At 36.3% G+C, this 23,701-nt stretch overlaps 1 protein-coding gene across 1 annotated transcript in view; it reads left to right on the forward strand.

Moving 5' to 3' along the window:
• The first annotated feature begins 647 nt into the window (after window positions 1–647).
• Window positions 648–23,701, forward strand: part of Trub1 (TruB pseudouridine synthase family member 1) — a 28,842-nt gene continuing 5,788 nt past the window's right edge. Inside the window, exons 1-4 of the mRNA XM_076834458.1 lie at window positions 648–950; window positions 4,493–4,591; window positions 6,982–7,037; window positions 14,506–14,587. Coding sequence (XP_076690573.1) covers window positions 662–950; window positions 4,493–4,591; window positions 6,982–7,037; window positions 14,506–14,587 — 526 coding nt within the window. The 5' untranslated portion in view covers window positions 648–661. The remainder of the gene's footprint in view (window positions 951–4,492; window positions 4,592–6,981; window positions 7,038–14,505; window positions 14,588–23,701) is intronic.

The raw sequence follows: 23,701 nt of genomic DNA on the forward strand, positions 1-23,701 counted from the left end.
ATGGGGAGGTGGGGGAGACGGAGAAGAGGGGTACCAAAATAGGTCAGAATGATTTGCCATTGGCTCGGCCTATAAGTTTCTTTGTGGGATTGAATTCTATTCACTTATTCATTTCCAAATATTTATTTAAGCTCCTACTAGGCGTGAGGCAATAGAGATACAGCCAGGCACAGGTTCCTGGCTCTAACTGGGCTTACAATAGGTGTATTTTAATTCGAAACCTTGATTGCAAATCGGACGAAACAGTGAGCCTAGGCGGCCGTGGACCCTGACAAGCCGCATCAAAGGTCATCAGGTTTTCTATTCTTTGATGCGGGATGCTTTTAGTTCCGGCGAGGGTGTGCAGGTGGGATACGGAGAGGTTCCTCCATCTAAAACATAGATTTGGTATTTGGGTTTTGGTACTTTAGGATTGCAACTGAAAATAACCTCTGGGGCACGCAACTAACCCCTTGTAAGAAGCAGAAAGGATTCTAGGAGAAAAACGAACCCAGGGGCGCCTCTGCGAACCCTTGGCCGGCGCGGGGGAGCCGTGAACTACAACTCCCACAGGCCCTTGCGGCCCCGCGCGTTCGCACGGCTGGGGAAAGAGGGCTGTCGAGCGCAATCTTGTTGCGTCATCAGTATGCGCCTCCCGGTAACAGGTCTGGGCCATCAAAGTATGGCAGCTGCAGAGGCGGCCGTGGTGTCGTCTTCGTCTTTAGAAACAGACCCAGCCCCTGAAACTGCAGAAAGTGCCGAAACAGCCGCAACAACGGCGGCGACCACGGCAGCAACGGCTGCAGCCATGGCGGTTGCAGCCGCAGCTAGGACCGGATGCGAAGCCAGGGTCGTCAAGGCCGCTTTGGCTACTAAGCTGCTGTCCCTTAGCGGCGTGTTCGCCGTGCACAAGCCCAAAGGGCCCACTTCAGCCGAGCTGCTGAATCGGTTGAAGGAGAAGCTGCTAGCAGGTACTGCAGCCCGGGAGGGGACCAGTTTGGGCTTTTTGCAATACGCATTGTTGGAGAAAGAAGAGTAAGGGAAAGGGAGAACGACCACCAGATTAGCCCTGGACAGAAATCAGGCATTTCGGGCTTGGGCTTGCCCTCGCGTGAATTAAATAATTAATTGATTAGTGTACCGGGGACTGAATTCAGGGCCACTTAACCCCGGAGCCACATCCCCAGCCCCTTTTTTGTATTTTATTTAGAGACAGGATCTGAGTTGCTTAGGGCCTCTCTAAATTGCTGAGGCTGGCTTTGAACTCGGGAGCCTTCTGCCTCAGCCTCCAGATTCGCTGGGATTACAGGCGTGCGCCATTGCGCCGGCCTGCATAAATTTTTGATAACCCAGTTGTCATCATGACGGAGTGGGAGATTAAAACACACACATACACACACACACACACACACACACACACACACACACACGCATACACAATAAATTTCTACCCTACAGTGAGCACACCAATTTTCTGCAATCTGATGCCTCAGGAGGGTTTTGTTCTGTTCATGTGGATGAACCTCTTCAGAGGAAGCTCTGGCTCTGTACCCGCAAAGTTGCATTCTTCAAAATATATTAGAAAAGCAGATATACTTAGGCAAGACTTACTTCAGTGTTTTTCACATTTTAGTGGGCATAAGAATTATTGAGAGTCTTGAACAACAGCAGATTCCTAATCCTTGCCTTCCAGAACCTTGTGCTTCTGAGGGTCACATACACTGGGAAAATATTAGAAGAGCCTGAAGGATCACAGAGTTCATCAGCCCACTAGATCATTACAGATAGTAGTATCACAGAACTTTAATTTTTGTTTTTGTATTTTTTGAACCTAGGGGACATTTAACCACTGAGCTACATTCCCAGCCCTTTTCTAAAATTCATTTTGAGACAGGGTCTTGCTACATTGCTGGGGCTGGCTTTGACCTTGTAATCCTCCTATCCCAGCCTCCTAAACCTCTGGGACTCAGGCATGTGCCACTGTGCCCAACAGAACTTTAGTTATATTGGACCCCACACTAAGCTAGATCTGTCTTGTTTTAAAGAGGCAAGAAGATGAAACATACTATCTCTTCCAGTAACTGAGCTCACAGTCTAATAATCTCTTCAGGCTTTAGTGGTAAAACTATTAAGGTTATTTGAGGCTTTCCAGGGTTTGGTCCTAGCCTGTCTTGCCATTAAACCAGAATGGAAACTTTCTTAATTGTTTAGTGTTCCCTGACAAACTACATTAAAAAAAAATGCAAAACCAAATTATTCTGATAGGAAATTAATTATAACTGGCACAATACAGATTTAAATGTTTGTTGGCTAACAGGTACGCTTAACAGAGTTGAATTCCAGTGTTATACCTACTCATTGTTTTGTTGTACTTTTGTCGCCTATTACAAAGGGTCATATAGGGATGTTGAAGCAAGGAATTGCATCAAGGGTAAGGATAGTATTATCATTAAAGTTTTTTTTTTTTCTCCTTCATAGAGTTCCTGCCTTCATTTGGCCTGATTTGTTAGCCGAACTATGGCTTTATTGATCCTTAAGGTAATGGTTACCATTCTTTTGTTCCAACAAGTTTCTGACAGGATCAAAGCCATACTCTGGCCTTATGGTTAGTCCACCTCCAAGAACTGAATGTTCTTGTTGAAACTTAGTTAAAATTGATTGCTTCAATGCCATGGCTAGGTTGTTTCTGGAAACCACTCATTCAGATATTAATATTCTCAGTGCCATCCATCTCTACAGTGTTTGTGATTGAGCTATTTTTTATTTATGTTAACTAGACTGGGGCTTCCCAAGTGCCATTCTGACTAGTTGACAGAATTACCTGGGAAGGTTCTTTACGATTCCCACATTCTGATAATGGCCATGTTTGACAAGCACCAATTAAAACCGCAGTTAATGGTCATGGCCTCTAATAAACATCATTTGTCTTTTTTTTTAATATTTATTTTTTTTTAGTTTTTGGTGGACACAATTATTTATTTTATTTTTTTATGTGGTGCTGAGGATCGAACCCAGCGCCCCGCATGTGCCAGGCGAGCGCGTTAGTGCTTGAGCCACATCCTCAGCCCCATGTCTTTTTTTAATATTGATTCCCATCACACTATAATCCCCACTGTTCTCTGTCTGAATCCTTCAAGGCCTGAAACATCAGAATTTTATAGCTGGAAAAAAACCTTAACAAATGTTCACCCATGAGTATTTGTTTCAGTAAATTGAGCCAAATTTCAATGTGGTGGAGACAGTATGTCTGTAAATTAGAAAGAGGTAAATTTGGCTACAGATGATACAGTAAGTTTATAGGGCATTCACACAAGAAGTATCAAGCTGAAAATACCCCCGAAGATTTCAGTAAATTCATGGGTGAAAGATCCATGATAGATTGCAAGTGAAAAGTGAGGCATTTGAAGGCTAGGCCAAACCTTAGGAATTTATGTCAAACAGACAGCCATGCTCTTCTAAGCATGGTGATGTCGTAATTAGAGAGTGACACTGGGGCTGTGTTCCTGATAATGTGGTTCTGACTCAGTAGGGTGGTAATTATGCAGTGAGGCTGAGCAACCCAGCACATCATATTAGCTGTTTTACCTGGCTTCTCCATTTCTACTACTGCTTTGATTTCCCCTCATCTTTTCTCTCTTCCTTTCTTTGCCTTTTGCTGTTTTCTGTCTCCTGGGTTTGAAAGGTTGAGGGGGTGGGATGTAGATCATTATAGCTGTCTTGTTCTCTCCTTTCTCATTTAATCAGTAGCCAGTATTCTCTCAATATATTGTTAAGTATCAACAGCAGCAGCATAACTTTTAAGTGCTTCGTACTTTCCAAAGCATTGTCAGGTAACATTATTTAATTTTATCTTTATGACAAGCATGTGAGAAATAAATCAGGTTTTTTTTTAAAAAAAATTAAGTGCTTTAGAGGTCAAGAGACAACTGAACTGTTACCTGTTTCCCACATAACCTTTAGTTGAGATTTTTTTCTTTAAGGAACTGAGTTTTAATTAGAAGATGGGAAACAAACAAAAGTAGTTTGTGATCTCAGTGTCCTTGGCAGTATCCCTGAATGAGATGTACTCACAATGTTAGGTGGCTAGTCTACCAGTGAAGAACACCAGGTAATGGAAGAGAGTTAGAAATGCAAATTGAGGACTTTTAAAACTAGTTGTCTATATCAAAGTTAACTTCTTTTCATCATTCTCTGACAGATCACATTACCAGGAATTTACTAGATTTTTTATGGCTTGTCTTTGATATTTACCCATTTTTTTAAAGTATTGATTTTTTTTTCTTGAATTCTAGTTTCTAGACAACTAATTTTGGAACAATATTTTTTTCTGTAATTTAGGGAAGTGTGTACATTTAAAAACTGTTCTTTGCTAGTAATGTTATAGTCTTAAGTTTGTTAAGTTTGTATAATGTGTTATTTGTTTTGAATATCATCCTGTCTTCCCCCAAGTTTATAGAAACTCTACTTCACTCATCTTGGTAATTACTTTCGTTCATCTCAATTACTCTCATAGAAGCTGGAATGCCCTCTCCAGAATGGACCAAGAGGAAAAAGCAGACTTTGAAAATTGGACACGGAGGGACTCTAGACAGCGCAGCTCGAGGCGTTTTGGGTAAGAAATGAGAAAGCTAAATGGAACTGCCTCTAATATCAAAAAGTAAGATTGGTTGAATGCAGATTAACTGGTTAAAGCCATGCCAGTATTAGCCTAATTTGGAATGTTTTACTTCTACTGGATTAGAGTGCTATTTTCTAAAGAAACCCTGACAAAGTATAGAAAGTTATACTTTCATGTGTGGATTGAGGCTTTGAGAAAAGGTTTGTATCTGTACAGAAAACAGTTACCATCACAGGCCTGGAATTGCTATCTTTAGAAAGTTCTGCTTATAAGGTTTGTCTTGGGCTGGCATCTGCAAACTTAAGTTTTAGGAGTGTTCCCACCCTTCCCTGTAGGATAAGGGCAATTTGCTGTGCCAAGCTTTTTGCATGAAAATCTACTTTTCTTCCAAGAATCTGGAATTTTGTCCTAGCACATAAGCAGAGGATGCCTGGGTGACCATTCTCAAACCTCCAGTAAAAACCTTGGGCACTGAGTTGCTGATAAGCTTCTCTGAGAGAAACATTGTACATATATTATTTTTTTTTTCACTGTTGGAAAAAGGAGCAAGCTCAAGTGTGTCCCCCCTCATAGGAGGGAGGAAATATGGATTTCACCAGTGTCTTTCTCCCTTGTGATGCAATGGGATGCTGTTACATGAATTGTTTGGAATGCTTGAATGAAGCATTCTCTGGTCTCAGGCATTTAGAGTGCTTTTTGCCTTTGACCTCTTGCCTCAGTTATTCTGTTGTCATTTTAATGCTTAATGGTATATTCACATATTGCCTTATTCACTTATTAATTCGGGCAATAATTCTTGAGCACTGTGATTTTTCTCTTCTGTACGATGTTTTACCCCTGAGATTATAGACTCTTTCAAAGTCAGGGAATGTGTCTCAGTTTTCTTTTTTTGTTCCTTTAGAAATATTCCTCTTAGGAATGTGCACATAGTAGCTGTTCAAAGAGTATTGATTAGGGACTCATTTGAATGGAATCAAATTGCATTGAATCTTTGTTGTTATTATTGTACAAAGTTTTTGCCTCAGTGGGAGAAGTGTCAACACATCCTGTCATTTGAAGGATATTGTGTTCTTCAGAGTTTATTAAAGGAGGGCAGTTTTTGGTCTTAGTTCTAGAACTAATGTGACTATATTTAAATAGAGACCAAGGATCAATAGAAATGAGTTCCATAGAAGTGTAGAAGTGACTTTATGAATGAGTTGGGTCTTTACCCGGGTTTAGAAGGTTAGATTTGAATACTAAGGGGTTGGTACTGTAAAAATTGGAATGTTATGAAGTTGTTGGGGGTTTTGAAGTATGCAAAATGGGTTTTGAGAAATAGTTATAAAATGGTAGGAATTGGAAAAGGAAGGGACAGATTATGGAGCAGTCATGTTTGCAGTGGGTTAGGCCTATGGCGGTGGGAAGCAAGCATGGATCAGTAAGATTCAGGGGAATGAAAAGGTGAGGCCAGTCTGTTTTGAATTTTAACTCTATCAGTGTTAGTTGTGAGATGCTGGGCAAAGCTCTTAGACTCTCTGTGCCTCAGTTTCCTCATCTATAAAACAGGGGTAATTATAACTTTTTAGGGTCGTTTTAAGGATTAAATGAGACAATGAATGATGACAGTTTTTTTAGTTTGTTAATCATCTCTGCAGTTTCTTCTGAGTTCTGAATTGTGTGGTTATACTGTGTACTTATACACAGTTGGGTCCATTGATGATAAATACACCAATTCTATAGAATTTTGCCTGCTATTAAGTGAAGAAATTATTAAAGCCTCTCAACCTCACCTGATGAAATGTGTGGTTATAAGTATGTGTTTGAAACTGAAGAGAAAGGTAGGCCATTGTACTTTAGAGTTGGTTTATGTTAAAATACTCTCTCTAGGCCCTCATTTTAGCCTGTAGTTTTCTTTGCGTTAGATTGATTTGTTTTGTTTCTCTTTCCTGAATTGTATCCTGCCGGGCACTAATCATCTTTAAATGGTTCATTAGCTAGGATGATGGCTTTTGCTTTGTTTAGTAATGAACTCTGTCAAGATCTCATCACACCACTTGAACATGGTTAATTGCCACATGTATTTTTCTCTGGTGCCCATATAAAATTCCAGTGAGTCCTTTGAGATTGTTCTAAAACTTCATCATCTAATTGGCTAGGTTGAGGTTTCTGTAGTTTTTGATACTTTGAGAATGGGGAAAAAAGGGTCTCTCTCCCATTTTCTCTTCAGCGTTCCTTAGTTTTATGAGAAGTTCAACTGATCCGAGTAATAGGAACTTTCAAATTATGTTAACTGTATCTCTTTCCAACTTCACATTATATAGGTCAGGGACCAAATATGTAGATATTCTAAAAACCTAATTTTCAAAATAGAGTGTCATAGTATTTCTTTCTTTGATTTGTAGTGGTTGGAATTGGAAGGGGAACAAAAATGTTGACCAGTATGTTGTCAGGATCCAAGGTAAGAATACTGGAATATTTTTCTTTTATCTTTAATGTTTTTCTTACTGAACTATACTTTGAATATTTTCAATTAAAGGATAAACAAACTTTAAATTATATGAAAAGTTTCACTCTTATTAATCAAAATGTCACAAACATTTATGATTCAATTAGTAAGATTCTAAATTGAAAAATAAATTAGACTTAAAGAAAAAAATATCTGCAGTGTCCATAATTTAAAAAAATTATATGCAGCTTTTTTTAAAAAAATTAATTGTTAGATGAAAGCAAACTTATAGGTTATGATTTCTATTGGCAGATTTTTTTTTTTTTAACCTTGGAATTTTTATAAAACTAGCATTTTATAAACCATGTACTTTTTAACAAATCATACTTTGTTCAGTGGTTATAAATGTTTATTAAAGAAAAGAATATGGCCTTGAGATGACAAATTATATTGTTCATCTGTGAAAATAGCTTTAGTCAGGCATGGTGATGCATGCCTGTAATCCCAGCCAGTCAGGAGGCTGAGGCAGGAGGATTGAGAGCTCAAAGCCAGCTTCAGCAACTTGGTGAGACCCTAAGCAACTTAGTGAGGCTCTATCTCTAAATAAAATATGGAAAGGGCTGGGTATGTGGCTCAGTAGTTAAGCGCCCCAGGTTTAATCCCCAGTACCCACCCACCCACCCCCAAAAAGAAAGAAGGTAGCCTTGACAAGATCCAGAAGCACTTTTTTAGATCCTTCGTAGGAGAGAGAAGAGAGTTTACTCAGGCAAGAGAGGCTAGAAACTTGTGGACTGCATTGGGCATTGAGTGTGGCAGAAGGAACATTGAAACAAATCAGATGTCAAAGTAGTTGACCTCCCTAGGAAAGATTATTAGTGTCTCTTCCAGTTCTCAAAGGAAAGCTTATATGTGTATTTTAATTAGCAGTCAGGTCCAGGTTATGATAGCTGGGGCTGGGGGTCCAGTGAAAATGTCAGTGGAAGAAAGTTTACTATGCCAGAAGGTAGAGAAGGATTTCGCCAAGTTCTTAGACTAAATGTTTTGAAACCCTTGCTCTAAGTGTAATATAAATAGTTGGCAAATTGATTTTTATCTTATTGTTTCTTAAAAAATAAATGTGGTCAAAGACTGCTTGAGTGAATTTCCAGTTCATTGCAGACTGATGGATGACTTTTGTAAAGTATAATTAAAACCTTATAGCAATGTCAAATTGCTAAATAAGTTTCTAAACACCCTTATTTTCTGCACCTATCTTATTAACGGGTACTGGCTCGTGGACCATACTTAAGAGTGGTGGTGGTCTGTTTAAGCTTTTCTTAAAATTAAAACCCTGGAAAAATCAATGGGCTTCAAAATATGCCTTCAAGTTGAAGGGTTCTTAATGCCTTAGATGAGTGAAAATTTTCAATGTGGCTTGCTCTGTAATCTTGAAAATAATGGTGTTGAAAAATCACAATACAGAAATTGTGTTAGAATGGAAGCATTTGCCTGTTTTTCATTAACTTTATACATTGTGCTTACTTATTAATGCACAGAGTTGAGAGTCTATTTCTGATACAGGTTTTTGCCAGTTGCTTAATATTTGTTTCTTATCTTCAAAATATAAATAATGGTTATTTAATAGGGGAATATGATTTTTCTTTTTTCACATTACTTGTATTTTCCAAAATCCTTACAAGTCACTTTTATGTGTGTGTGTGTGTGTGTGTGTGTGTGTGTGTAATTTATTTATTTACATTAAAGACTTTGGGTTTTTATCCCTAAGATAAAATCTGTTGGGTTCATTGAAATATTTTATTCACCCCTTCCCCCAAACCACAAATATACACAAAAAAAATTTGTTATTGAAAGATTTTACTTGTAAATTCCAGGCATATTTTCAGAAATGTGATGACTGAAAATGTAAGTACATCATTGACTCTCATTTGAGTTTTACTTACGAATCATTTTGCTGCCCATCTAGGAAAGCTGAATGTCATGTGGTGACATCAGGGATCCTCACAAGACTATAACATAAATAGAATATCCCAGTTGTATCTCGTTACAGAAACCTAGTTCTTAGGTGTTTCACATTTCAAAAATAGGCATCATTATATTGATAGCTGTTTCTCATTTTAATTTTATGTTATGTATTTGTTGCAAGAACTGAATAATTATAAATTTACCTTTAAGTATGTTGAAAATTACATTTTTGTCAGAAATAGTAAAACTATTAATTAATATTTTTCTGATTATTGTTTTTAGTACTAGAGAGAATCTTAGAGATCATCTCATCCAATGACTTTAGAATTTTTTTGACTGAGATTCATAGCAAAAAAATTATTTTACATCATGACCCTATGTACACATATAAGTATAAAAAGCAAAAATTTCGTTGAACAACTTTAACCCTAGGTATGATGTACTTTTGAGATATATATATATATATATATATATATATTTTTTTTTTTTTTTTTCCATTAAAAAAACACTGGTGGCTGTATCTTCCTGACTTAGTCCTGACCTGGTGTTTAATCTAATGTTTACTCCTTCTCCACTTCTTATTTTTACAGGTGTTTATTTCACAGTGTTACTAGAAAAATTGCACTTGTAGTATGTGCAGTGTAGAGTTACTTTCAGAGTTACTCTAGGAGTAGAAATATTTTACTCTAGGATGATAGTACTCAGTATTTTAGTACAGACATAACTCACCAGTAAGTTCTAATTGGAGACATTGCTAATTACACCTGGGCTAATAATTTTTCTGCAGAATCAAGAAGCATCCTTAGAATTCTTTTCAACATAGTGACACTTCCTAGAACCACAATCAATTAATAGATGGAGTGCTGGACTTTTCAATAAAATCTGCAGGTCACCAGATTATTTTGCTTCCATCTCTAAAGAACAGCGATTATCTGGGTTTAAAAGTTAAGAAAAAAGCCCTTTCCCCACGTTCCTCATTATCTTGTCCTCCTGTCTTATAGTAACCCGTGTTCTAACAATGGTCATGTTTCTTGAGTGTTTTATATATATTTTTTTCACTACATTTTTTGGGGGGTACATGTATAATTTTGTAAAAAGCATCTAAATTTTCTTTTTAGTGCCTTCTTTGCACTATAACAATAATGTTATTACTGTTTCTGAGTATTTTACTTCAGGATTCACCAAATCAAATCCTCTCTCTCTTGAATTCCAGGCCTGTTAGATTTTTCTAGTTACGTGTCAAACACCTAAAATAAATTTTCACAAGCAAGTTCTGCTGGATTTCTTGAATACAGCTAATTTTACTTTTTTATTCCTATCAGTGATTTCTGGTGCTGTTGACAAAATATGATATGCATCAGAAGGAGAAAGCATGCTATTTCTTCAAGGGAGAGTTTCTGGGCCTAAACTCAGAAAGAAATTCCTTACAATCAGGGTATCAAATGACAGATAGATTATTGGCCTCAAAAATAGTTTATAACGGATGTAGAAGTAGATCTGCATAAAATATAATTCAGGCAAAGCAACTCTGAGAAATGAGGCTAATATGTTCTTCTGACCTCACCTGGTCTAAGTAGAGTATGTAGATTAAAGGAAGGTGTTAGTCCCTCTGCTGTTATTCCTAAATTATACCTTCTGTAAGCTGGTTATTTGCAGAAGCTGGATAACAGATGGTATGCTTTGGAGTAACCATCTTTGATGAGGTTTTGGATTGCTCTTTTTATTAGTTTTCTGTATTGATTGTTAAAGTTGGTTACTTTTACAGATGTTTTAGGAACTAGATCAACAGATGGAAGAGTTGATGTCCTATTATGGAAACTTGAATCTAATTAGTGTGGTAAAGGCATGAAGTTATCCCCCATCTATGTGGCAGTAAAACATAGTAGAACCTGTAGGCAAAGCCAGTGTTTCCTCAGAAAGCAGCTTTACATCACCTCCAAGAGCTGAACAAGTGTTATCATTGGAGTGCACAAAGTTTCCCACCCAACATGTAGCCAAAGGACATTCCCTAAGAACACACTAGCATTTTTTAGGTTACCCAGTCATGAGAACTCAGAAGTGTGACTTAAATAATGTTTTACAAAACTTGGGCAGATCTTTAAGATACCAGTGTTCTAATCTGCCTTCTCCAGAGTGTAGTCTAATTTCTGCCCTTTCTATATCCTTTATGAATATTTCAGATATTTTATTTATATTGAAAATTTTGAAGGGTTTACACTTAGGAACTGTAAACAGCAATTCCTTCTTACACTCAAAGCCACATGTTTTTGGTTTGGTAGGATTATAAAACATATCCTTCCTCATTCTAAAAATATCCATCTTTTTGTTTTATTTGTAAAACTTTGAATGACAAACTTTTGAAAATGATTGTGTACACTTTCTGAACTACAAAATATTTCTTCCTGAAGGGTGTGGGTGGTGATTTGCTCTTAGATGTCTAGCTAACACCTGCTGTGGGGCTCAAGGAACTCGAGGACAAGGAGAGTAGAGTAGTGTAAGCAAAACCACGAGTCCCAAAGAGCACACAATTAGATGGAATATTCTATAGGACCTCTGTTTTATTGTAGTGGAATTATGATGTAATGAATAGTTTGAGAAGGCAAGAATCAATATATAAAATGTACATGGCAGACAGTTGACACACATGGATAATGATGTGCCAAGCACTGTGGTATGAGTGCTCAGTAAAATAAACCGCTGGCCACAGTCCTTATCTATTGTCACCATTGTGTTCCTTCCCTTGCAGTTTTTTCTTCCCCTGCAGTTGTTTTTGTTGTCTTATGTCTTAAACTGTAACCTCCTAGAGGCCTAGAGCACTATAACATCTCTAATATGTGTTTGTGTTTGTCACAGGCACCTAGGAGAATATAAATTCATACTCCTTAAGATCTGTGATGGGATTTTATAGGTTTGATATAAGCCTCATTCTTTTGATGTACAAATTTGTATTAAGCACCTCCTCTTAGCCATGTTTTGGGAGTAGAGTGGATTAATTGTGTGGCTTTGAAAGATGAATAAGGTTTGATCCATAGAGAAAAGAGGGGTTCAAGGCCGTGGAAGTAGTTTGTGCCAAGGCACAGAATACCCAGAATCCGGAGGCCAGAATGGGCATTGGATACTGGCAAGCATGTTAAGGTCCCTAGTTCAAACCTATTACATAGCTGAGTGGTGGGTACAGTTGTAGCACAGTGTACAAGATTACATTGTGTTTTTTTCATGTAGCTAGATAAACCCCAACTTCCCCCCTCCAGTGGGCACTTAACACTGAGCTACATCCCAAGCCCTTTTTATTTTTTTATTTTGAGACAAGATCTCACCGAATTTCCCAGGCTGGCCTCAAACTTGTGATCCTCCTGCTGCAGCATCTTTAGTGCTAGGACTGTGCTGAGCCAACTAGATAGGTGTTTAAGGAAAAAAATCAGGATACTTTGTTACTTTACTGTTTCTTATGAGAACTCACTGTAACCAGATCAGTTACTATAACCAGATCAGTTACTATAACCATGGTTACTATGAATCATTCTGTACCTTTCTCCCCTTCTCTCCCATTTCCACCTCCCAGTCATAATAATAGTGGAAATCGTATTGTTATCTGTTGCTTAACCAGGGCTGGTCCTATTGTTCTAAACTCTTCTTATGAAGTACTCACTGATATTTCCCCCAATTAAGATAAACAACTGATGCTGGAGCCCTTAAGACTACCTTGGCCACTTGCCTTCATTGCCTGCAGGGGAGGCAGAGTTCAGACCCAGCCAGGGTGGGCCTGAGCCTGTGCTCTCACCCTTCACCCTGTGGTTGCTCACTCAAGGTGGGGTGTTCCAAATATAGAAGCAAGAACTGGGCATTAGGTGATGAGACTGAGTGTTTACTTACAGGAAACTAATTTTTGTTAATCCTAAAGAAATCTTTTTAAAAATTTTAAAATTTTAATTTTAAAAATATTTAAATTTTTAATTTAAATGCATTGGAACAATTCCCTTCTTCATTTTTTAGATATTCAAGCTATGTACTATGAAGGTGATGTTATCAAGGATCTTAGGCTGCTGTATATAATGTCTGTGTATTTATGGGATTTTAAATTTTAATTTTTTTCATTATTATCTTGGTTCCCTTCATTAGCAAAATAGATTTGCCATTCATAAACCTACATTTCAGCAAAATACTTTTGAGTTTTCTCTTTTAAAAACATACATAATAGCCAGGCATGGTGGCACACACCTATAATCCCAGTGGTTTGGAGGCCGAGGCAGGAGAATCGTGAGTTCAAGACCAGCCTCAGCAACAGTGAGGCGCTTAGCAACTCAGTGAGACCCTGTCTCTAAATAAAATACAAAATAGGGCTGGGGATGTGGCTCAGTGGTTGAGTGCCCCTGAGTTCAATCCCAATAGCAAAAAAATAAAATATATATATATATATATAAAATAAAAAATACATAACAACAGATTATTTTCAGTCACAAATAATAGTTCTTGCACTTTTCTCACTGCTTTATGGGTTGCTTCAAATAAGTAGTAACAAGAATGTGTACTACAGGGGTGCCCTAAGATGAGAAGAAGACAATGCTTAGTTGACTAAGACAGATCTTATTCTTTTGTGGATATTGATCAGTTCTTGAAAGTGACCTTTCCTTTCAGAGAGCTTTAGTGTCAGTTCCTTTTATTGAGAAAACACATGTAATAGGTGAGTGCACTACCCCTGCTATTCTAGTTTTTCTTATTTTCTATATAATTAGCTTTTGTTAAAATGCATGCTCTAGTTACTAAACCTGATATTAGTATTTTATATAAGAAGTAATGAGCTAGCTTATTTAAAATGAATTTTAATTGTATGTGTGGTAAAATTATTATTGATTCTTGTGATGGCAATGTTGTGTTTGATTGTACCATTCTTTCTACTCACGGGCAAATAGCTGCCCCTGGTATCTGTGGAGGATTGGTTTCAGGACTTCCGCAGATAACAAAATCCATGAATACTCAAGTACCTTGTATAAAATGGCATAGTGTTTGCATATAACTTAAATATATCCTCTCATACTTTAAATTATATCTAGATTACTTATAATACCTATTACAATGTAAATGATATGTAAATATTTTGTTAAACTGTATTGTGTAGGAAATAATGACAATCTGTGGTTGGTTGAATTTGCAGATGCAGAACTCATAGATACAGAGGGCCAAATATATTTGATTTTTTTTTTAAAAAACAAACTGCCAGTATAAAAGCGGTTTTAGAAATTTGTTTGCAATACTAGTATGTTTATAAGCCATAATTAACATTAAAATGGGTTTTTCTTTCTCATGTTGGTCAGTATGGAAAGTTTGTGAATGTTCCTCAGTTTACACAAATGCTTCCCACTATCAGAAACAAAGAAACCAAAAAAATAGTTTCAGTGTGTTGTTTTGCCTTCATTCTCTATCTGGTTGGTATTATTAATAAAATTCTGAATAAACTTCAAGGCATGCAGGATAGTTTTTCACAACCTCATGCCCCACTTTTCTGTTTTTCTTCCTCTAGAGGTACATTGCCATTGGAGAGCTGGGGAAAGCCACTGACACACTCGATTCTACAGGGAAAGTGACAGAAGAGAAACCCTACGGTATGAAGCTCATCTGACACTGTCCTCCTTTTTCACATTTAGAGAATGTTTCTGTGAACACAGAATTTAAAACTAAGTGTCTTACTTAATATTTCCAGTGGTTTTATTTTATTTATTGATTTTTGTGGTATTGGGGATTGAATCCAGGGCCTCAGATGTGTTAGGAAGTGCTCTGCCACTGAGTGACATGTCACACAAAGTTGCCAAGGCTAGCCTCACACTTGTGATCCTCCTGCCTAAGCTTCCCCCAAGTAGCTGGAATTACAGGCATGTGCCACCATACCTGGCTTCTGGTGATTTTAGTTCTCAGTACATTTCTTGAAGTTAAAAAGATTGGAACTTTTGTTTTTAATCACATTTTTACTTGTTTGGTAAGAATTTATGAACAAAGACTTTGTATTCTTTCTTTTTTCCTATAATGAATTTGTGTAATGTTCAGAATTATTCTTTCAAAAAACTCCCTTGCCAAAAACATTTATAGATAGGATTTAGAGTATTTTTCCTTAGTAAGTGAGAAACAAAGCAGAGATACTGTCTTGCTAGATTTTAACTTGTATCTTTCCTTTTTAAATTTTTAAGAAATAATTATTTCTTAGCTATTAATATAAATGTGCTGGGTTTAGGCCTTTAAAACTTATTATCTTATACTTCGGGAGTAAAAAGAATGACAAAGGGAAAGCTCATTCTCTGAAGTAAAGCTGGAACTCACTGGGGCTCACCTTAATTTTTCTGCCATTTCCTCTTTCACTACTTTAAGAAAGGATAGATAAATGAATTGGTCTCCTAGCAACTCTCACCGTGCTGTGCTATTTATAATGCAGCAGTTGTGGATTTGTCAGTCAGTTCACCTGCATTATTGTGTCACCAGCTGTGAATTATTTGTAGGCATTCTGGGGTTTTCCCCCATATTGAACGTTGTTTCTCCTTAATCCAGCTGTAGGCAGTCTGGCTTCTGGCTTCCCTAAGTTTTTGTGTTGATTGTCCCTATTATGTATTACAAGTTGTCCTAGTAGCAAGACCAACCTTTTTCTTGTCCATAATGTCTTCACTTATCCTGTTAATTAATTAATTAATTAATTTTTTGGCTTCCAATTTCCTTTTATTTTAAATTTATTTGTTCTAATCAATTATACATGACAGCAGAATGCTCTTCGTTATACACAAATGGAGCACAGTTTTTCACTTCTCTGGTTGTACACCCAATTTCCTTTATTTATTTATTTATTAAATACACAACAGTGGAATACATTGCAATCCTTATTACACATATAGAGCACAATTTTTCGTATCTCTGTATATAAAGTATGTTCATACTGACTTTCGCCATTATACATGTACTCTTTTTTTTTTTTGCATTACAATTCTTTTTTTTTTATTTAAGAGAGAGAGAATTTTTTAATATTTATTTTTCAGTTTTCGGTGGACAGAACATCTTTATTTTTATGTGGTGCTGAGGATCGAACCCAGTGCCCCGCGCATGCCAGGCGAGTGTGTTACCACTTGAGCCACACCCCCAGCCCTACAATTCTTAATACACATATATACCACAATTTTTCATATCTCTGTTTATATATAAGGTATGTTGGTCCCAAATTCAAATCTTCATACATGTATTTTGTATAATTTATATAGAGCTTCATATCTTGCTCAATTAATCAAAAGAATAAGGTAAAGGAAAAATAATTCATTTATTTCTAAATCTTTTTAAAATTACATGTTGAATGATCCTTGAAATTATTAGTAGTATTAGCAAATAATAAATAGATTTAACTGAAATTCAACTCTTAACTTTCAACTAGAAGACTTAAGATTAAAGAGGCTAGGGCAATAAGAGGACAGAATGATTTTCAGAGTATATTAACATACACTGACAGCATGTATATAATTAAGTTTCCCAGTGTCTCTCTTTTTTCCAAGTCTAAATAAGGAGAGTGATTGATATTCACACTAATGTCCTAGGGTCATAGAACTAAGAATGGGATGCAGCTCAGTGAAGCATAGAGCTGTAGACTATGCAAATCTGAGTTTGATTTCTATCTCTGACCCTTTTCTAGCTGTGTAACTTTAAAAATTTCTTAGTCTCTCTCTGTTTCATTTTCCTCATGTCCAAAGTAATGATAGTGAGACCAGCCTCATAGTCCTATGAGGACTGATTGGAAGAGAATGGATATGGGGGTTTCATAAACAAATCACGAGGCTCTTATAGTAGTTTTGGGAAAGATGGTAGTAATTTGGACTAGGGTATGGCAGTGACAGACATGGAAATTTTCAAATTAGAAAAGTGGTCAGTAGGTAAAATTGGTGGGACTTGATTGGATGGGGATAGTAAGACTGTTGTCAACCATGACCTAGGGTTTGGGGTTTTAAAACTGGTTACATGATGCTGTCACTCAATGAATAGGGAACATTAGTAGACGAGATTGACAAAAATACTTAAAAATCTACCCTTTCTTCCTAACCTTTAGCATTTAGGAATTGAAAGAACTCTGCCCTTCATTGCACAATTTGTAACTTTATTTACTTGCCTTAAAGAAAGCTCAGTTTGCTAACATAGTCTTATTATAATGTTGTAATAAATCAGAGAGAACCAAGAATGGTGGGTCATGCCTGTAATCCCAGCAACTCAGGAGTTAGAGGCAGGAGGATCACAAGTTCAAAGCCAGCAACTTAGCAGGACCCCAAGCAATGAAAAGTTTTTTGAAAGGTGGGATGGTATGCTGGATGGCTCAGTGGTAAAGCACCCTGGGTTAAATCTCCAGTACCAAAAAATTAATTAATTAATTGATTAATTAATTAATTAAAATAATAGAGAACTTAAGGAATTTAATAGCTAATGGAAAATTCTGAAGTATGTTCTTGACCCTCTGAAAACAAATTCTGAAACCTATGAGCAGTATTTTATATGCCTTCATTACTATTCTGAACTAAAATTGAGAACTACTCTAACTTACCTATACATTTTTTCAAAACAGTATAATATAGTAAATGAAATATAAAGAAAAAAATAAAAGTAGCTTTTAATAAAATAGATATAGTGATATGTATTATATGTGTGTGTGTGTGTGTGTGTGTGTGTGTATATATATTACTATACTAACAGTCTTCATGAAGATGTCCACACTAAAATATTGTGAATCGAGGGCTGGGGTTGTGGCTCAGTGGTAGAGCGCTTGCCTACCATGTGTGAGGCACTGGGTTCCATCCTCAGCACCACATAAAAATAAATAAAATAAAGGTATTGTGTTCATTTACAACTAAAAATATTTTTAAAAATATTGTGACTGACACAAGTACAAATGCAGACTCACATAGGTTTATCATAGTAATAACTCAGGACTGGAAAAAAGTTCTTTTGTGCTTAAATGTAAAATGGAGTTAAGTTCTAGCCTTAGATAATTATAAATGGGTTTCACCTACACAAATACTTGGCAGACATCCAGAAGTCAGGAATACCCAGGACAGTTCTTATTATGTTCTATGATCTGAGCTTAGCAGGACATCTAGCATTCCTGGCCTCTACCTATTAAAGGCCACTGGAGCTTCCACCCTACCCAGTAATTGTAATCACCAAAAATGTATTTCTTAATTGACCTGTTCACACCAACTGGCATTTGAATGAAGTAGCTAAGGCAGTCTGCAATCAATGACAGGTGAATGCTCTTACATCATTTTGTCCTAAATACATAAGCACTGTTTTTAGCTTTTGTGTCAGATAGCTGAAAGTTAGCTTAGAGGAATAAATAAATGTGTCTCTGCCTTAGTAGACTTCAAGACCATATGAACCAGGCCCTTCCTGTTGTTCTCTATCATAGCACCCTCTGATATTCCTAAATAGCATTTTTTATTGCTCACAAATATATCTTTTATGTTAATCCCTTGAGCTATGGGGCCAAAAACCCTGTTTCTTTTGCTCCTCACTATATTCTTGGTATATTATGTGGCATGTAGAAAAAAAACACGTAGTATGTGAGTTAGTAAGGCAATCCACAGACGCATCCTCTATGAAGATGTCAGTAGATAAGTTCTAGGTAAAGCCAAATATCTTCCTCCCTTCTGCTGCCTTTTCTCCCACATCCGGGTATTAATTCTGCTGTGTCCCTGAGGACACTGAGCTCAGAACACTAGGGCTCTGGCCCTGAGGCTAGATGTGGGTCCAGCTACTAGGAAGCTCTATCTGTTCCTTTATTGGGGATTGTCTTTTCTATCCCTCTATGACTTATTTTGAGGTAAGAAGTGTGAAAGTGAAGTGATATTTCAAGCTAATCACAATGGTCTAACCAGAAATTCTGGGATAGGAAGTTACCAAAGTCTTTGCAAATGGTCTCAACTAATGTTATGTTCTAATGGGAGCAGCTTCTCAGGTTGCCTATGCGTCTAGGGTTATGGTATAGGAAGCTGAAGAGTAGAGTTTGATCTCAGATTGGATTAGTGTGTAACTGAGTATCAATCTTCTCAATGGTGCCATTTGTTTACACTTAAAATTTTTTTATTATAAAGTATTACACAAGTAAAGAAAAATGAACAGTGGATAAGTTTATAGCTTAATGAATTATCGCAAAGCTAAACATTCATGCAGCTACCAAGAAATAGAAGACTCCAGGGCTAGAGGTATAGCTCTGTGGTAGAGTTCTTGCTTAGCATATGCAAGACGAGGCAAATAAAAAAGAAAAAAATAAAAAGAGTCCTAGAACATCTTCTTATCTTCTTGTACCTCATGGGAGTCATACCTCCTCCTTTTCCAAAGATAATTACAATTCAAACTTCCAACATTATGGTGATAGTTCTTAAACAGTATGTATCCTTTTGTGGTCAGATTCTTCCACTTATATTTGTGAGGTTTATACATAGTGTTACTTGTGTCAGTATTTTGGACTTTGTTATTGCTGTGCAGTATCCCACTGTGTGAATATACCAGTACACACACACACACACACACACACACACACGTATGTATATATGTATACATTACAATACTATTCTTTCTTTGTAGTGTGTATGTGTGTGTGTGTGTGGTGCCCTGGGATCAAAGCCAGGGCCTTGTGCACTATAGGCAAGCACTCTACCATAGACCTATACCCAGTCCTCTTCTGTTGGTAGGTATTTGGGGTTGTTCCCAGTTTGGGACGTTATAAATAAAACGCGATTTATATTTTGTCCTGTGCATACCTAAGTTTAATTGCTGGGTCATAGAATAAGTGTACATTCAACACTATTGGAAATTGTGAAATAGTTTGTCAAAGTGGTTGTGTAACTTTGTAGTTCCACCAGCTATTTATGAGTTCCACTTGTTTGAAACATCTTGATATTAGAAATACATTCTATTAACAATGTTTTTACTTTGGGCCACACTGGTGAGTATGTAGTGGTGTTTTGTTGTGATTTTAATTTGATTACTAAAGACATTCAGCATTTTATTTGGATTTTTTGGCTTATTAGCCATCTTTCATGGACTGTTCAGGTCTCTTTCTTCCTTTTTTTCTTTCCTCTGTATTGAGTTGCCTTTTTCTTATTGCTTTGTATGAGTTCTTTATATACTTTGGATGTCTACTCAGATATTTTCTCTTATTCTGCATCTTGCATTTTCCTTCTCTCAATTGTATTTTTCAAAAAGAAAAAGATCTTGTCTTTATTTGGTTCAGTTTACAAGTCTTTTCTCTATGGTTAGTCTTTTTAGCATTCTGTTTAAGAACATTTTTCTTACCGCAAAAGCATGAAGATATTTCCCTGTGTTCTAGAAGTTTCTATTGTTTTGCCTTTCACATTACATCCATCATTCTTTCATGTTGCATCCACGATTGTAATCCATCATTTTTTCCTACTTGGATATCCAATTGGCCCTGCATTTCCCCACTGCTCTGCATGGCCTCCTTTGCCACAGATCAAGCACTATTCAGGCTTGGGTTTGTTTGGAATCTGTTTTGTTACACAGATCAGTTATTCCATCCTTGTGTTAACACCAAACTATCTTAATTGCTATAGTTTTAAACTTAAGTCTTGACATCTAGAAGAATAGATGTACTTCTTACAGATTTTTTTTTTCCTATAGGTTTGTTTGTTTTGTAGCTTTCTTATTTCTAATTTGCTGAGTTTGAGTTTGTTTTTAAATCATGGGTAAATACTGAATTTTATCAAATATTTTTCTGAATCTGTTAAGTTTTTCTCCTTATTGAAATATTAAGCTAGACTTATATTTCTAGAATAGATTTGATAGCATTTTCTGGTATTTTCTTTGTTAAGGAAGAGTTTAAATTATAGATTTTTAACTAGCTGTCAGACTATTATTTTTAAATTTCTTTCATCATTATAAATAATTTTTCCCCTAGGAATTTTGTCTTGTCTAAAATTTCAAACATAATTGTCTTAAAGTTATTTATAATGTTCTCTTTTGATCTCTTTTTATTTTGAAGTAATATCAAACTTAGATTAAAATTGTAAGAATAGAGCAGATAACTTTTTCTAAATCACCCCAGCGATGCTTAGCCATACGTCCCTTGGTTATCTCTGCATTTTGATTTGATTTTTGTATATGCTCTCAGGTATGAGTCTGAGTTTATTTTTTTACAAATGGATGTTAGAAATCTTTTAGCACTCATCTTTGGAAGAGTGCCCTTTCTCTACTAACCTTTGAACTTCTGTCAAAAACAAGTTGTCCATATATGTATGCTTTTATCTTTAGATTCTTTATTTTATTCTCTTGATCTATTTGCCACAGCTGTTTGTGATAGTGGGACTTGTCTAGTAACAGTTACCGTGTTATGGGCGAATATTTTTAACTCCATCATACTGCTTTTAGTTCCCATTTCATTTAAGCATCAACTATTATGTTGTAAGTTCACTGAAAAAGCCAGTAAGTTTTAAGCAAATTATGATTTATTACATGATCTCATATATGTTAATTTTATGAGAATGACTTTAAAAGTTATTTCAAGGGGCTGGGGATGTGGCTCAAGTGGTAGCACGCTCGCCTGGCATGCGTGTGGCCTGGGTTCGATCCTCAGCACCACATACAAACAAAGATATAGTGTCCGCCGAAAACTAAAAAATAAATAAATAAATAAATATTAAAAATTCTCAAAAAAATAGTTATTTCAAATGAATGCTGTCACATTGATGCCTTTTTAATTTACTGAACAAAGAATAATTATTCAAGTCCTATGACACTTTGATCATCAGTCTTCTTTTTCCAAATATACATCTTTTGGCTAGTTATTGGATCTTGTTGGTGTAGAAGTTTTTATTTTGCATTTCTTTTTAAATTCTCTCAAAGTAGAGATGTTATTCTTATAGGAACAGTTGTTATAGGACTAATATCATGTTTTAGATGTAGCCAGCATGCTTTATTCTCTAGCCATGTATCGCAAGGTTAGCTTTTATTATAACTCGCTAGGTAAGCTTTTTGTCTGACAATTCAAACATCAGATGAATGATTGGCCTCGGTGACTTTTAAATGTCCTTCAACCTTGAGATTCTATTATTTTTTAGCAAATTAAATTTCAGCAAGAATGTCTTGAGCACCATCTTAATAATGAATGTTATCTAAGAAGAGAAACTGTCTTTGCCTTTGAAAGGCTCAGAATTTTATTGGTGAGATAATACCTTAAAATATTGTTAAAAATTGTGCATGATTAATTATAGAATGAACAGCACACACCATAAATGCCTGAAATGTGAGCACAGAGGAGGAGTCAATGTGGAGAAGTAGAATGAGAAAGAGCACATCTTGTCATCTTGCATGGGGGAAATCAGTGAAAGAGAGCCACTGAAGGGGGACAAAGGAGTACACATTTGCAGGAATGTCAGTGAAGAGCTTAGCTAGCAGAAGCAGACAGCAGTTTGGTCTTGTTTTTAAAATGAGGGGCTACGTTATGAATTACTGCAGTTTTATCAGCAGTGGCATTCCTTTGGGTGGGCCTGCACAGTTGTTCCATTAGCTGTCAAGTTTGAAAACTGTAGATTTGCATAACTAAGTTTTGCCACCAGTAATTATGTCTTAATATTGCAGCAGAGTAAAATTTTTTTGTGAACAAATCCTCACCCATATTATGAGACATATCTGTTGGAGGAACAGTATGAACAGGACTTCCATCTGAGATCTGTGATTTTGGAGTTGCTAGAGATTGGAGCTATCCTCAGACTGGCAACCCTCCTGCCTCAGCTTCCCAAGTTGTTGGTATTATAGGCATGTACTACCAGGCCCAGCTGTGGGGAAGTACTTTTGAGTTCTGTTGCTTTTCATCATCTGTTTGAGTCTAGTAGATTCTAGTCTTTTGTTTGTGTTTCTTTTTTAAGGTTCAAGGTCATACAGAGGTTAAGACTGTTCTCCTGGGTTGTTTCTACAGTCTGAACACAGTATTCCATGTTATCATTTGATTTTTATCATGGTGTTAGAACTATAATTAAAAGTGCACTAATTTCCAGATGTGCTGCTGCATGTCTGTTAATCCCAGTGGCTCAGGAGGCTGAGGTAGAAGGATTGCAAGTTCAAAGCCAGCCTCACCAATTTAGTGAGGCCCTAAGCAGTTTAGCAAGACTCATGTCTCAAAATGAAAAATAAAAAGGGGTGGGGATGTGACTCAGTGGGTAAGCCCCTCTGGGTTCAATCCCTGATACAAAAAAAAAAAAAATTCACACTAGTTAATTTTTGTTTAATATTGTTCAATTAAAATCAAATAGACATATACAAAAAAAAGTTCAAATGAATTTCCTGCAAAATTGTAAAGCACCATAGTTTCTTTCCATTAACTATGACTTAAACAAGTTATAGAATATTTCTAAAATTTAGTTTATTACTGAATATGAAATATGTATAATGAACCATCTGTAAGTATGAAAATTCCAGATATTCAATTTATATATCATAGTTTTCAGTTTTTAACCTTATGTAACTAAACTCTTCTCAGGTAAAACTTAAAATGTGGATAATATTTTATAATCTTCTGTCTCACATTAAGTTTTTACAATATTTGATGTCTAGAAACTTAGAAAATAATTGATAGACATTACTTTTCTGCCTGCTTTCTGATCACCCCATTATTGATCACCACAGGATCGTTACTATAGCTAATGTGCATTTTTCTCATGTCTCCTACAGGCCACAGTCAGAACCAGCAAAAG

The sequence above is a fragment of the Callospermophilus lateralis genome, chromosome 15 (assembly GCF_048772815.1).
Source record: "Callospermophilus lateralis isolate mCalLat2 chromosome 15, mCalLat2.hap1, whole genome shotgun sequence".
NCBI classification, from domain to species: Eukaryota; Metazoa; Chordata; class Mammalia; order Rodentia; family Sciuridae; genus Callospermophilus; species Callospermophilus lateralis.